This window comes from Schistosoma haematobium, chromosome 1, assembly GCF_000699445.3.
Source record: "Schistosoma haematobium chromosome 1, whole genome shotgun sequence".
NCBI classification, from domain to species: Eukaryota; Metazoa; Platyhelminthes; class Trematoda; order Strigeidida; family Schistosomatidae; genus Schistosoma; species Schistosoma haematobium.
Genome location: NC_067196.1, coordinates 26712477 through 26728722, shown reverse-complemented (window position 1 = coordinate 26728722; position 16246 = coordinate 26712477). Strand labels below are relative to the sequence as shown.

The 16246-nt window shown below is 32.6% G+C and overlaps 1 protein-coding gene across 1 annotated transcript in view; it reads right to left on the bottom strand.

Moving 5' to 3' along the window:
• The window catches only part of CACNA1B_1 (Voltage-dependent N-type calcium channel subunit alpha-1B), an 81280-nt gene that overhangs the window by 19794 nt on the left and 45240 nt on the right, over positions 1–16246 (bottom strand). The window contains exons 19-22 of the mRNA XM_051208096.1: positions 13338–13421; positions 10548–10733; positions 6030–6124; positions 1175–1444 (exon numbers count right to left, since the gene is read on the bottom strand). Coding sequence (XP_051073570.1) covers positions 1175–1444; positions 6030–6124; positions 10548–10733; positions 13338–13421 — 635 coding nt within the window. The remainder of the gene's footprint in view (positions 1–1174; positions 1445–6029; positions 6125–10547; positions 10734–13337; positions 13422–16246) is intronic.

Here is a 16246-nt window from a genome sequence, read left to right as displayed (position 1 = left end):
TATTGGTTATTTGGATTTTCCTATTGGCGTTTAGGGCTGCAATATCGAGGCAATCTACACAAAATACAGGAATGCCAATATGAGACTGATCAGTTGAGAAGATTCAAACAATCAATACGGAAATGAATTAAACTTTGCCCCGTTGCACAAACTAGAGGCTATCTGGAATTAGCAGCTAAGGGGATAATGCGATGGAGTTTGAAGCTAACGGTTCTGTATTCAAGTACTAGAGTGAACGTCAACTCTGGGATGCAGGTAAATCTAGCTGACGAGTCACAAACTGAACGAATTTCATGACCTGGATTCCACTAATAGGCATTATCCATCACTTCTTCTAAAGTCAGTTATATAATTTATTGTCGTTGTAGTAATTTTGGCAGATATTAAGATAATTGACTTTCAATCAATAGGTGAAACGTCCGAATTTCTATTTCGTGCATGTCCTTTTTAAGCAGCTGGCTAATACTAATGAAATCCATAAAGATATTGTGAGGCAAAGTTGAATACACTAGCTTGTACTTGGTAAACAAGCTGCATTATAAGACGAAATGACAGAAAACCAGTCAACACAAATAAACAGATTTAGATTTATTTGAAGAGATAACTAAGTTAGAAAGCGAGCTTCTGACTCATTTAAGACTATAGCATTGAAATTGACTGTTTTGCACATTCAACTTCTGTTGGTGTATGTCGTAGCAATATCAGAGAAACATGTCGTACCATAAACATGGATGACAATGATGACCAAATTTTCTAACAAGAAATTTGGGTTGTTCATTAAACAACTAGTCATTAGTGATGGTACGATTCTCACTTCGTTAACGGGTTTAATATCTTGAGATATCTTTGTTTTCGTGTGACATGAATGAATCAAGTTGTATTCTATGTAAAGTGAGGATAGTTATTGAGTACCGAACAAGAGAGAAATATCTTCAGTGCCTCTTTGCTCTAAATATTTCGTAAAGCGATATTCATCTGTGGTGAAAAATCACTTAAGAATCAATACTTATTACAAGTTATGTTGGATAGCGAAACGTTTATTTTTTCTAATGTGATATTTAAGATGCTTTCATGAGTATTATTTTGAAACACTTATTGAAGAAAGCTAGATATATATGGATTCAGAGCTATAGAATTTTGGTGTTTATCAAACTCCATTTTTCATAAGACTTACTTTGCACCTGGATCATATTCAGCCCATACACGTATGAATTCATCTAAATGATGTGACCCCAGTATAGATGAATCTCTTGTTAAATAATCAAAATTATCCATAATTACAGCAACAAATAAATTGAGCATAAGAAACGAGCAAAAGAAATTAAATGATACAAAATAAGTATAAGATGCATTGCTTCCACAATTGTTTGATGCACGATTAACACATTCTTGTCCATAGGTACAAGCAAGCATTATTTCTTGCCATGATTCACCAGTAGCACAACTGAAAATAGTGGAAATAAAAATTATATGTATAAAAGTATAGGAAAATTATTATTATTCGGGAATTTGTAGTAAAGTACATAGAATATTCGTTCTTGAATTGACAGAAGATACATTCCTAGTATAGGTTGAATGATTGATAAAATTAAGGGAGTAGAAAATGGTTAGAAAAATGAATATTATTATTAGAACATATAGATGAAAAATTGAAGTTTCACTACAAATCAACGTGAAATTTTTAAAACGAAAACTCATATGTCCAATTAAAACCCAAGACTGTAATACAGTAAACTAGTAACCCAATAAATCTCTAAGCAACCAAATAACTATCATTCAAGTAGCTTGGTGATAACGTCTCATGCTGTAACATATGTTTACAACCCATTGAAAGAGTCAGAGCACTCATAGCTGAAGACACACGGCTGGATTCTTGATGTTTATGACCGATGCACTAACGTCAAGCGACCTGTACCACGATGTCAAGTCGTTTCAACGTGTGGTCACATGACTACCTTATTAGTAGAATTCGATTAGACCTAAGGGCTAGAAAATATAATGCTAGTTTCAAATCAGCGACAAGTTAATGTTACCCAGTTGCTATGTGATGAATGTCTCGAGATAGGGCTTTATTTTTAGGAACTGATTCGCATTATCTGCAACGTTTGAAGATTCAGCAACTGAGTGAAACAAACAACATTTAGTCATTTTCCATACCGTAAATGGTTGTTGCATATTACTTACTTACGCTTGTAACCCCTCATGGAAGAGTATGGACAACCCACTAGCATTCTCCATACAACTCAGTCTTCGGTAATCCTTTACAGTTACTGCTAGTTACTATTCATCCTTTTCATATCTGCTTCCGATTCCCGATGCAGTGTGTTCTTCGGCCTTCCTCTTCTTCATTTTACTTCAGGATTCCAAGTTAGCGCTTGCTTCGTGATGTTACTTGTTGATTTTCGTAATCTATGTCCTATCCTCATTCAACATCTTTTCCTAATTTCCTCTTCATATGGAAGTTGGTTTGTCCTCTCCCACAATAGACTGTTGCTGATGGTATCCGTCCAACAGACATTGATTATCTTGAGTAGAAAATTGTTTATAAATACTTGTACCTTTTTCATGATGATTGTGTTAGTTCTCCAAGTTGCAGCTGTGTACAATAGAACAAACGGTCTTGACGTTCATAATAAATATTCTGACTTTGATGTTGTCTTGCAGACAGTTGTTTTGATTTCCATATATTGTTCAATTGTAGGAATACTTCGCTCAATTTGACAATTCTAGCATTAACATCCGCATCAAATCCTCCACGTTCATCGATGATGCTTTCCAGGTACGTGAGATTTTCCACCTGTTCCAGAGTTTCTCCATCGAGTGTGGTCGGGTTGGTGTTCTCCGTGTTGTATTTAAGGATCTTGCTTTTTCCCTTGTGTATATTGAGGCCTTCTGCTAAAGAGACTGGTGCTACACTATTTGCCTTCATTGCTGTATATTAAAGTTCAGTTTTCAATTAAGATATCATTATAAACCCTAGCTTTTAATAATTTTGTTTTTTTGCATCTAGTGCATTGGATACGATGGATATGATGGTATTAGACATTAGCGGATGGCTCTAGTCGAAATTATATTAGTTAAATACGTCTTTGTTTCTCCTTCGAACGTAATAAATCATCATTTGCATGATAACCAAACAAAACACTAAGTTTTAATCAATTTACTTCATATCTATTTCAAAATGTAGATGCTTTATTATCTAAGTTATAATGAATCACTGTTTATCAACCAGTTAAATATTCAGTACGTTATTTGACTGTTTAAATAAAGACATCTTTGTTGACGTCACTAAATAGTTGAAAACCACTTTAAACTAATGTACCAGTAATCAAAATGTATCGCCATTTCAAATCAGTCTGTTCATTAGTTTCTTTGTAAAGATGGATTATAGAATTAAACAAACAATAGCTGGGAACTAACACAACACTAGTTATCACCAAATGATCAGTTTTTAATACTTCAGTATTGTATTATTTTCAGAAATGATTGATCACTGAACAATGAATGATTTCATTTTTGTTGGGTCCTTAGTGCTGACCGAATTTTATCGAACAGGTTACAATATAGTCACTATTATAATTGACTAGACGTCGGATGGCCTATGTTTTAATGTTATGTGGTTGAAATCAATTGAGAGGAAATGCTTAACTTAGGCTTGATATTGGTGTATTTTTCTTCGTGGATCTTGACTCCACTGATTGAAGAAACGATTGATAATGTCTGATTATCATCATATATAATTAATTCATTGAAATAAAGTAAGAGTGTTTAAATGTCATTTTAAACAAATGGTCTAAATTGGTTGGCAGTAAGTAAGCCATGTTGTTAGGTCATAATTTTATGCACTGTTAAGTGACCTAGAAAACCTAAATTTTCAAATCATTCGATACTTAAATAATGTTCGTTACTTTTATATATAACTATGTGATTTTGTTAATATCAAACAATTGTTGTTATTAACCACTTGTTCTATCTTTTAATACTCATTAATTTAGGGCGTTTTGTCAATAATTTTCATCATTCTTCAATCATGATTATGAAATCAATTCATGAGATTGATTGTATTAACTACATCTAAGAGAAAAAAATTGAAAAATTCTCTTCTATCTTGAAAGATTCTTCTTTTACTTTTTGTAAACTGTAGAGATTAGAATAAAAGTGAAAATAATTTACATATTCATTAGAAAATACAAAAAGAACCTGTTGACGAAAACAATTGTTCATGATAAGAATAGATAGAGAAAGTGAGAGAGAGAGAGAGAGAGTAAATAATGTGAAAATTATCAATAATTCAAATAATTTGTAAAGTCATCTTTAACTTGGAAAAAGTTCTCATTAGAAATTGACATGAGTTGATATATGAAAAACAAACAGTGCCTATCAGAAATTGATGAACTGTAAGAAATCTGTCAGTGTTCATGTGAAGAAAACAATTAAATTTAATAGTTAAGTTCATGAGTTAATTGAAACTAGATCATGATGGAAAACTTGAAAGAACTGGATGGTTATTTCGTTCTAGTGTGAAACTTCTCAGCAGTGCATATCCAAGATTCATCCAGTTTCATACTAAGACAAAACGGCCTTCTAGTGTTTTCAGGTTTTCCATGGTGGTCTAGCTTCAGTTGAATTAGGAATTAAATTACTAGGAATTAAATTACTACAGTATCCACAAAACCTCTTTCTGAAAATAATTAAACGTTCAAGTTTTAATTTTTATATAAATTTTAGTTTATTTTATGTAAATCTTATTTAAAGTAAAACATAACAGGAATTCTCAATATTTTCAAGTCTTATTTAATTCATTTTAAATCTCATAGTTTTAGTAGATCATAACCAAGAATGAAGATAAATGTTAGTTAATACACTCAAAATGAAATTGGATTGATTGTTAAGCATTAACTCAACTAATGAATGTCAAATTTGAAGTCGTAATTTCGGTACTGTACAAAATTATAAAACAACGAAGCTCCAAGTCATAGTAAAAAAGCCACCTAATAAACTTTGAATGCATAAGATATGGTTGAGATAATACTTAAGTTCAAAATAAAGAAATTCGAGATAGAAGAAAGCTTATATTCAAGATTTCATAGGTAACTATTACCAATTTTGTTATTAGTATGAAGAACAATTTATTTATCTTGGGGTTAGACATTTACACCATTGAATGCCAGCTCAGTGGTCCAGTAGGTTAAGCGTTCGCGCACGAGACTGAAGGACCTGGGTTCGAGTCCCACGGGCGAAATCGTAGATGCGTACTACTGAGGGGCCCCACAATAAGACGGAACGGCCGTACAGTCCTTCCAGATTTTCAATGATGGTCTAACATCAATCGGTTCATGATCTCAATCAAAAACTTAATTATCTTTACAACCCCTATACTGGTTATTTATCTTAGTTTGTTTCTATTAAAAAAATCATATTTTATTCATTTTAAGAAAAAATGTTCCTCAACCCCTATTCACTCCTATTCATCCATTTCTATAAACATGATAAGATTAGTAACTTCCTCTTCAGTAAATAATCAGTGAAAACAAGAGAACACGACATGAATGGTTTTAAATTCCACTCTTCAACATACGTTACTATAATGCATGAAATATAAAAGTACAATCTACAATAATTGATTAGTGTTAATCATTACATAACTAAACGGATTTCCATACGTTTATAATTGATTGCTAACTTTTAAATGATAAACGGTATCATATAAATTAATGAAGTAAGAAAGAAAAACAACCTACAAACAGAATTAAATTGAAAAAATACCCACCATAAAAGAATTATCAAATACTCCAAATACCCCATACTAATAATTACCATGTGCTCACTAGTGACTAGCTTCGTGAGGGAATTCTCGGAGTTCTGATGAGAAGCCGTGACCAAATGGAGCTAATCCATATCGGGTAGAGACAGGTATCTACCTCAGTGCAATACTACTTATTCAAATTTAAGGGAATCTTTTAATAAGGCATTATATATATATATATATATATATATATATATATATATATATAATTATTTAAACCTACCGAAATAATAACAGAACTGCATACGGGAAACTATGAAAATTATTGTAATTTGTAATTTGTCCTTCAGCTTCATTAATAGCTATCGTGCCAAATATCTAGGTAAAAATATTAAATAAATGAATCAGTACACTTATCAGTGTATATATATTTATAACATGATGATATGATTTTACTAATGGGAAATGAAAAAAAAGATATATTACTCATTAATATGTAATTTAATTGTCAAGTTTATTCATTTGCCTAGTATGTTTAAAATTACATTGAGTTTTAATGATGATTAGTAGCAGTAATATCTGGGTTGTTAAAACGGGAGCGAAATTAGATTAGTTTGATCAACAAGAAAACGCTTCATTTACTCATCCACAGCTCATAAACTACAGGTTACTAATTTTTATTATTAAAGTTTATTTTAAAACTTTTAATGCGAATTAGCCTATTAAATTGTTTGTTATAAAGTTTCAATTCTACCATTTGATACTTAGTTAACAATTATAATATTAAGTAGAGTTATACACAGATATTTGCTATGGACATGGACAATATAGGAGAGCCCCATAGGTCATTTGAAAAATACACATACAGTAAAAAGTTTGGACCTGAAATGAGAACTTCAATAAAAACTACATTCCAATATACAGTACTTAATCATTAAATGAACGGGTAAAAAACATCTGGAAGCAATCGATACAACATAATGAATATCAAATAGTTGTGAGTGATCTCAGACGAATATTAGTTTCGAAGATAGATTTGAAGTAGTTTTTATCTACGATTGGTTAGATGTTTACTGATAAACCTCTTGAAAAATTTCTTTTAAAAGAATGAGTTTATAAGAAACAGCATGTTATATAAAATATACTGAATCTAAACCGTACCTTTGTTGTCTACAGATTGAATTCATATGAGTAGAAATATTTCCGAAATTGTAAACACACATAAGGATATGGATCAAAAAGACAAGATCTTGCTCTCTATATTTTATTTTTAAGAGTGACAGGATTATTTTCATGCCGAATCAATAAACAGTGGGTAAATTCAGTGTTATCTTTAAGAGAGTTTCATGTGCTTGTGTATTTGAAGATGTTTTCATTGTCAGAAATCATGAATTTTATTTAGGTCACTGGTAAAATGTTTCATTTTGGTGACCTACAGGTATTCATGAATAGAGAAAATCATTAACTGGCCTTTAGTAATCAAGCTATTTAGTTAGTTTTGAATTTCCTACCCCGAATAACTAATTGGTCAAAGTTTAAATATGTGCTTGTGGCTGAATTGGACAGTACAACAAGACAAAACCAGCCTTCAAGAGCTTTGTAACTTATTGAATCCCAGAATGATGCCATTTCGTAAACTATATTGTTTGTGAATTAGTCTAACCTTCGTAAAGTTTCCTATGACACGTAAATATCATATATGCAGTTCAAAGAAGGTATGAGTCCATGTTTGAGTCTTGAAGCCCGAATGTTCAGAAGTTACCATTGCAACAATTATTAAATATTTAAAGCAGTTAGTCCCTTTTATAAATTTCGATAGAACAATGAGAAGACGGAGTTGATCTGAAATGTTGTATAGAAATTGTCAAGGTCGAATTCTTAAGTTCATTGAAGCCTTAGCTATTCGTAAATTTAAACCTCCCTTATGTGTACAAAAACAATTTGTCGTAACCTTGAATTTACCTTGGTAATCCTTAAGTCATTCTATGGCCTAGGATAACGCGACAATTTCTTATTCTTTCTCCCCCCTTAGTTATTTTAATTGTACTTTTATTTGTTTGTTTGACCTTTATTGACCTTTATTAATTTTCATATAAAAATGCCTTGACAAGTATATGTGTGACCAGATTGTTCGAAATGTATAGCGCAAATACATCACATTTTTCAGATCAACTCCGTCTTCTCATTGTTCTATCGAAATTATTAAATATCCAGCTGTGATGATCTTTAACTATACTTATCAACTTACACTTATTTACCTGTCACTGTATGCGCACTTATGTCTGCATTTTTTTCATTATCAATATTAAGTTCTGGAATTGATTAATCAGTCTTTGTAGGCATATATATACATTGTTTAACTTGTTTTTTATCAATAAATTTATTTATCGACTAACTTCTGGAAGAATTCCCGAACTTTTAATGAAGAGGGGTGACTGGTGGAGTTCAACAATATCAAATACCATATAATTTCAATGACAGCCACAGATGATAGTTGCAAAAGATTACAAATATAATGGATTCGGAATAAGAGCAGCCTAAAGATAATTTCATTGTTATGAAATCCAAAGATCATAGATTTTATTATTTTGTGGAACAGCGAATATACACTAATGAGTTGTTTACTAGGAAGAGATAATTACTTATCTCTCAATAGTTTATTATGATTATCATTCCATGATATAAACTATCTTAGTTAAAGAATAATAATTGTTTCTCATTTTTAAATACACTTAATTTTCATTACATCATCAAGCGTATATTCATTAATTTTCTTCTTACTTTAATCCCATTCACTTCAAATAAGCTTTAATGTATATACCGACAGACCTTTCTCTCGTAGCTTAATTGATTTGCTATATTTTACGGGGACATATAAACGCTTCATAGCAACAGTACAAATTATATATGTATGTATAAAGACGTGCGCAACTACATTAAATTCACTGCAAATGGATTATTATTATTTTAAATTGTTTTATTTTTTAATTTAATACATTTAATCTTCCTTTGTTTTTTCTCTATAATTCAAAGTATCATTAATGTTGTATTTAATCGAACAAAGAAAGAGTATGTGTGACAAGAATACTGGCTTCATTGTATTTTCTAAAGCATATACCATTATTATATCTGAGTAGAAGTTTTCTTCTGAAAGTTGTAATTATAATAGTATAGTACAGCTATATATATATATATATATATATATATATATATATATATATATATATAAGCTACATTCTGTAAAGTTTTATTCAGCCTTCTTTCTTGTTTCGCTACCTAGTTTGCTCTCATCTACAACTTGAACGTTGTTACTTCTTCCGGTCACTTATTTCATCTTTGTACATAAAGAGTTCATTCAATTTAAAATTTATAGTGATGATAATAACAATTATGAATATACAGTTAAAGTATATGTGAACTTTAATTTTTAATTATCATATGTTTTAAAGAGAATTTAGTTGTATTAAAATATACTTCTAGTAAATACTAGTCATTAAGTTCTATTATTAATGTAAAGTAAGGTGGATTTGTGGAAATTTTTAAATGTTTTCATGATAGCTTGTAACACGAATTGATGTCAGCTTAAGAACCGTAAAAAATTAGAGAGAACTTGTCACATGTGTGGTTCAAGTGCCGGATTGATCAAGAGTCACAAGCTGAGATGAAACAGCTATCTAGTGGCTTCCTCTTTCCAGTGTTTCTTGAAATGTTGTGATTTAATAATAGGACCTGTCTTCAAAATTGGAGGATTTTGTGATGGATTCTTGACGTTTAGATGAAAAATCGTGACAACAGGAGTTCAGCACTGTCGGAACGGAGACTACTACTCATAAATGGTACTAGACGACTGCCGCATCATATTACGAACTGACTGAAACCGTTAATGTAAACCCTCAGGTGGAAAACCAGTGGTTTAAAGGCAACGCACTAGGTAAGAAGTTTGAACATAATGAGTTCGTTTCGTTGCAGCGTTGTGAATCTGAAATGTTGACGAATCCCATACTAGAAAAAAAGAGATATCCACCTCTTCCTTTTATCTAATCTTTCCTCAAATGATATAAATACGCGGAGAAAATCAACTTTAATTTAATCTAAACTCTAATTATTTGTTTAGGAAAAAGAAGCTTAGTCATATTGAGTTAGATACAATGACTTTTAAGTATCATCCGCTGATTGGCCAGAATTAGTTGATTTGATTACTTCAATTAGATTAACTGAATGAATTATTCATAAAATTGGGTCGATAGCTTTTTTTGGCTGTTTATTGAAACAAGTAAGCAAATACAATTCGTTTTCTCTCAGTAAAAACTATGCTGCTTAAGGAAAAGATACCGTATTGGTAAAAGAATAATACAATAGACTTATCAAATGAAAAACTTCTATTTGGCGATAGTTTACACAATGAAATCGTGTTTTTTGAAGAATATGTTCAAATTTAGAGCTGTTTCAATCTACATTTGAAACACTTCATTAATGTTCTAATGTACCGTTAAAACGGTACGGTCAGTTTAACTTAATTACTGGAAAGGCTGAAGTCATATTATTAAAAAATTTATACTGTTACTTAACTAAGGTATAAGGTCATTTATCAGATAAAAAGTGGGGGTGATCAAGGAGGAAATAGAATATCACAAAACAACCAATGAGTCTTCACTTCTGACAGTTATATCAATTATCACTTTGAAAATTAAAGCTGAGGTTGATCATGTTCTGAATGAAATGTGCTAATTGCTTAGCTTTTTATTTTGATCTTCCTAAGTAACTTAATGTAAAAGCCACTAAGAAACTAAAGTAAACTTACTTGCATTCCTACTACAGCATAAATAAAGAATAACATAGTAATAAGTAGGCAAACATAGGGTAGTGCTTTAAATGATTGAATAAATGTCCATAATAGTATTCTGATTGTATAACCTTGTCTAATTAATTTGATTAAACGAGCTGCACGAAATAGTCGTAAAAACCCCAAGTTAAGAAATGATGAATCCTGTAAATAAAATTTTAAAAAAATGCAACATCACTTAGGATATACAGTTACATGGATTTATCTTATTGAGTAGAGTAATTCTGTTAATGTTGAAATAGACAAAAAATAAAAAGAGTATAGAATATTTCTGTAGAAGTGATTAATAACGGAGAAGTGACTAATATTATATTTGTCTAGGTCTTTTAGTGCCAGTCAAATTCTGTCGATCATTTTGAAATATGATCACTAATAGGAGTGACTCGGTATGGCATGAGCTATGTTGAGATGTTATGTAGTTGGAGGTAGGCTGTAAGAATGACAGTAAATCAATACAACTTGACCTACAATAAGTTGGTTATAGGTGAATTCAGTTCTAAGAGAAGTAAATTTAGATTTTTACAGTCAAACTGTCTTATCTGTAATGTAAAGGCATCCTAAATTGTTCTGGTTCTAAAAGTCTCTGCAGAGGAAGCTCCATCTTTACAGATTTCTACTAGAACTAGTCAAAATTTTATATATGTCATCGTTTTAAAAGTAAATCTTAATATCTCTGTGATCTGAGTAAAATATCTAGGAAAAAAAAGTCATCTATTAGGAATAATTATCGAATATGTTCGATCGAACAACAATACATAATAATAATAATCATATACTATTAATTTAAGAAATAAACTATGTGGACGGTATTACGTTGCTGAAGAATATTGAATTTCATTTTATAACATGTAAATATTTAAATATAAAAGTATAGATTATTTAATTAATAGTAATTTATCAGAAAAGAACTAATGATAATCACTGAATCAGTTACAAATAAATTTGAGACACATCCGATCCATATAAACTTTTAGGGTTCTTTGAAGCAAACACACTCATTTTAGTTTTCTTTCAAATCCAAACGGATATACGTTCAGTTGAAGAAATAGTTAGTTTCATCATCTTCGTTTTATATCGATCAAATTTTTCGAAATATGATTATACTACTGGTATTTAGTTTTGCCCCAGTTTATTTAAACTAAAATACGTCTCGTTTGTACAGACAAATGATAGTCACATTAAATGTAATCAAATCCATTCATGTGGTGTACAGTTAATTGGCAAATGATTTACCAGATACTGGTTAGAACAAACTTACAACTTAAATCTGTCTTTTACAACATAATTGATCATATTCAATAAACGCTTATGTACGCATCCTAACTATTGAAAGTAATCTTTTTAATTTATTAAGAGTTTTAATTCATTTTATTTTTTGCGTATAATCATTTATCATTACGTATACTTGTCTAAAATAAACTTGAACACTAAGCAAATGCCGAAAAAGAGACAGTATGAAGTGACTTATTGTCAAGAAACAGTAATTTATCTTGATGTCAACAATCAGATGAAATAGACATTAATTACAATTTTCTTCTTTTTCAGTGCGAAGAGAATTTTCATCATATAACAGTTGGAGAACATTTTAGAACCAAAAAACACCAAATAGATGCTTTATACTCGTTTAAAGTAGTGTAAGCCTATCCACTACCTTCACACAAGATCGAATCCAAAGCCATCATTTAACGGGTAAATAAGTACAGTTTACGGACAAAGAAATTAAATTCAGGATGATGGCTCTTGGACTTTCGGGAGAAATCTGAAATGTGTTGACGGACAGCTCGTACATTAATAGTAGCTAGGCAAAACCTAGCAACACTGAGTTACTTAGCCGTTTAAAATTAATGAATACGGGCAATGCCGAAGAATAGAGACCGAAATTCACAGTCTTCAAAATGATTTGAAGGTTACAGAGGCTTTATATAAAATAACCTACTGTCCAAGTAATAACCATTACGAGAATATAGTTGAACTTCTATATTTTAGCAAAACGTTGTTATCCTTCCTCAAAGTCATCGATGTAGTATAATAGCTTGAACTGGCTTACGTACGTTTTGGTTCCTAAGCTGCTTTTGGTTGACTGACTGAAGTTTGGAACACAGTTTGTCTATATTTGCAACTGGTCAACTAGACATGTCAGAAATTTAGTGTTGTGATTAGAAACGAGTAAGCATCGTCTAAAATATTAAAACGTTATCAACCAGCTTACTGAATAATAATAACTACCACTTCTTTTTGATGTTGCTCTTAGCTTTAGGGCAATTTGGAATTCAGAATGATATTGATACTGATGTCGACAAATATAAGTAGTGTATATCATCAGTTTCAAGTCAAATGTCTGGAGGCGGAAGGTCAAGAAGACCAAAGAAAAGAGGCTGAGTGCAGAGACTGATTGATGTGTAAACAAAGGAACAATGAAGTCTGAGATGATTGGTTGACATTTTGCAAATGAATGTTTCACTGTACGATTCACAGATTTTACTAATATGTTCTGTAATTTTGTATTCAAGTACATCCGATTGTCCCCACTTGTGTTCTCATTCACTATAATATGTGTTAATTTCAGGCCTCGTATGTATATACATCTAGATATTGATTCCAAGCAGAATGAAACTCACATTCTTAACTCGACCATTAACTTCTGTTTTAAACTAAATCTGTATGTATCAAAAAATATCTTAGGCGAAGCCAATAGTCGTTCTATAAAATGTAAAATTAATGGAAATAAGAAAACATACAATTACTTACTTGTAGCTCAGAAACAAGTACATCGGTTATGCTACCAACTACCGTAATAAAATCAAACGTATTCCATGAATCACGAAAGTAACTCTAAAAAAAGATTAGTAGCTGCTTATTATTCAGTGATAAAATTATTTTAGATGAATGAAACTCAGAGTTAGTGCATAATAGGTAGAAAACTATTTAACGTAGCAAACGATCATAATTTCTGTTGTGATACACTACTGTAATCGAATCAAACAATATTTTGTGAGTTAACTCATTGAAAACAGAAAATCTAATTGTTTTACTGAAAGAAATCTATGTCTACAAATTTACTTACTTACTTACTTACTCTTGTTACTCCTCGTGAAGGAGCATAGACCGCTCACCAGCATTCTCCATCCAACCCTGTCCTAGGCCATCCTCTCCAGCTCCTTCCAGTTGTTACTCATCCTTTTCATATCTACTTTTATTTCCCAACGTAATATGTTCTATGGCCTTCCTCTTTTCTGCTTCCCTTCAGCATTCCAAGTTAGAGCTTGCCTCGTGATGCAGTTTGATGATTCGCGCAATGTATGTTCTATCCATTTCCATCGTCTCTTCCTAATTTCGTCTTCAGTTGGAAGCTGGTTTGTTCTCTCCCACAGAAGGCTGTAGGTGATGATATCCGGCCAATGGATGTTGAGTATCTTGCGTAGACAGCTATTTATAAATACTTGTACCTTCTTGATGATGGTTGTGGTAGTTCTCCAAGTTTCATCTCCGTACAGTGGAACTGCCTTGACATTCGTATTGAAGATTCTCACTTTGGTATTGGTTGAAAGTTGTTTTGAGTTCCATCTGTTCTTCGACTGTAGGAGTGCGGTCCTTGCTTTGCCTTGGTTTTCGCCTTGTGTATGCTGAGGCCTACTGATGCAGAGACTGCTGCTACACTGGCTGTCTTTATCTGCATTTGTTCATGTGTATGCGATAGGAGGGCTAGGTCATCTGCGAAGTCCAAATCGTCTAATTGATTCTGAGCTGCCCACTGTATTCCGTGTTTTCCCCCAGATGTCGACGTCTTCATAACCAAGTCGACCACCAGAAGAAAGAGGAAGGGAGAGAGTAAACAGCCTTGTATGACTCCGGTCCTTACTTGGAATGCATCTGTCAGCTGTCCTCCATGCACGACCTTGCTCTGAAGTCCGTCGTATGAGTTCCGGACAATATTGACAATCTCCTCACGAACTCCGTAATGTCGAAGAAGTTTCCATGACGTCCTCCTATCTACACTGTCAAATGCCTTTTCACAATCAATGAAGTTGATGTACAGTGTTGAGTTCCACTAAATTGAATGTTCGACAATGATCCGTAGTGTTGCAATTTGGTCTGTGCACGACGGATCCTTACAGAATCCAGCTTGTTGATCTAGAAGTTGGGCGTCTACTGCGTCTTTCATCATGTTCAGCAACACTCTGTTAAAGACTTTCCCTGGTACTGACAGTAGTGTAATGCCTCTGTAGTTTTCACATTTGCTCAGATCTCATTTCTTTAGAATCTTGATGGGGTGTCCTTCTTTTCAGTCCATCGGCACTTGTTCCTCCTCCCAAATCTTTTTGGATAGAAGGTGAAGCATGTTTGTAGTTACTTTGATGTCTGACTTCAGTGCTTCAGCTGGTATGTTGTCGGGTCCTGCTGCTTTTCCGTTCTTGATTTGTCTAACGGCCATTCTAATTTCTTCCGTCGTTGGTGGGTTGAAATCTATAGGAAGATCTGTGTGTACTGCTTCGATGTCCAGTGGATTCATTGGAGCCGGCCTATTCAGGAGTTCCTCGAAGTAATCTACCCATCTGTTCCGCCGCTGTCGAATTTCAGTGATTGGCCTTCCTTCTTTGTCTTTGACCGGTCTCTCTTGTTTACTGTATTTCCCTGATAGTTTCTTCGTTGTATTGTAAAGCTGTTTCATATTTCCCTTTCTTGCAGCTTTTTCCGCCGTCGTTGCTAGTTCCTCCACGTATTTCTTCTTGTCGGCTCTAATGCTCTTCTTCACTTGCTTGTTTGCTTCTATGTATTCAGCTTGTGCTTGGACTCTCTCTGCTCATGTTCGGCTGTTGTTAATTGCTATCTTCTTGTTCTTCCTTTCTTTGATCCTGTCCAGTGTTTCAATAGAGATCCATTCCTTATGATGATGCTTCTTGAGGCCCAGAACCTCTTGACACGTTGAAGTTAATGCTTCTTTGATGTCTTTCCAGTTGTCCTCCATAGTAGTTTCTTCTTCTTTCAGTAGATCCTGTAAGGCTTGGAACCTGCTGTTGAGAGCTATTTTGAATTCATTGAGGTTTTAGTATCTCGAAGGAAGACTGTATTGAACCTTTGTAGTGCTGTTTGTCCAGTTGTCCAGTTTTTCTTTAGCTTCAGTTTTAAATTGGCCACAACCAAGTGATGATCCGAAGCTATGTCAGCTCCTCTCCTGGCTCTCTCATCTTTCATTGTCCTTCGGAATTTTTTATTGATGCAAATATGATCTATCTGGTTCTCTGTAGTGTGGTCCGGTGAGATTCATGTAGCTTTTTGTATGCGTTTGTGTGGAAATATTGTGCCTCCTATGACCAATTCGTTGAGTGCATAGAGATTTGCAAATTTATTGTTCATTTAATAATTGTCTATACTTCAGTTGTTATGTGTCGAAAAAGGAAATGCATTTTGTATAGCTTTAAAGTTGATTCGAAACGAGAAACTATTGTTTAGTGATTGCGTTATATTACCGATTTAGAATTAACAAATATACACGTCACTAAAATCATATAGACAAGTAATGAAGTAAAAATTGATTAAGTAGTAAGTAAAGTATTCGCTTTCCCTTCAAAATCATTATGAATTATGATAAATCATTAGCACTTCCATTGTTCGGTGACGAAATTAAATGAAAATAGATAACGAACGAATCAATCAGT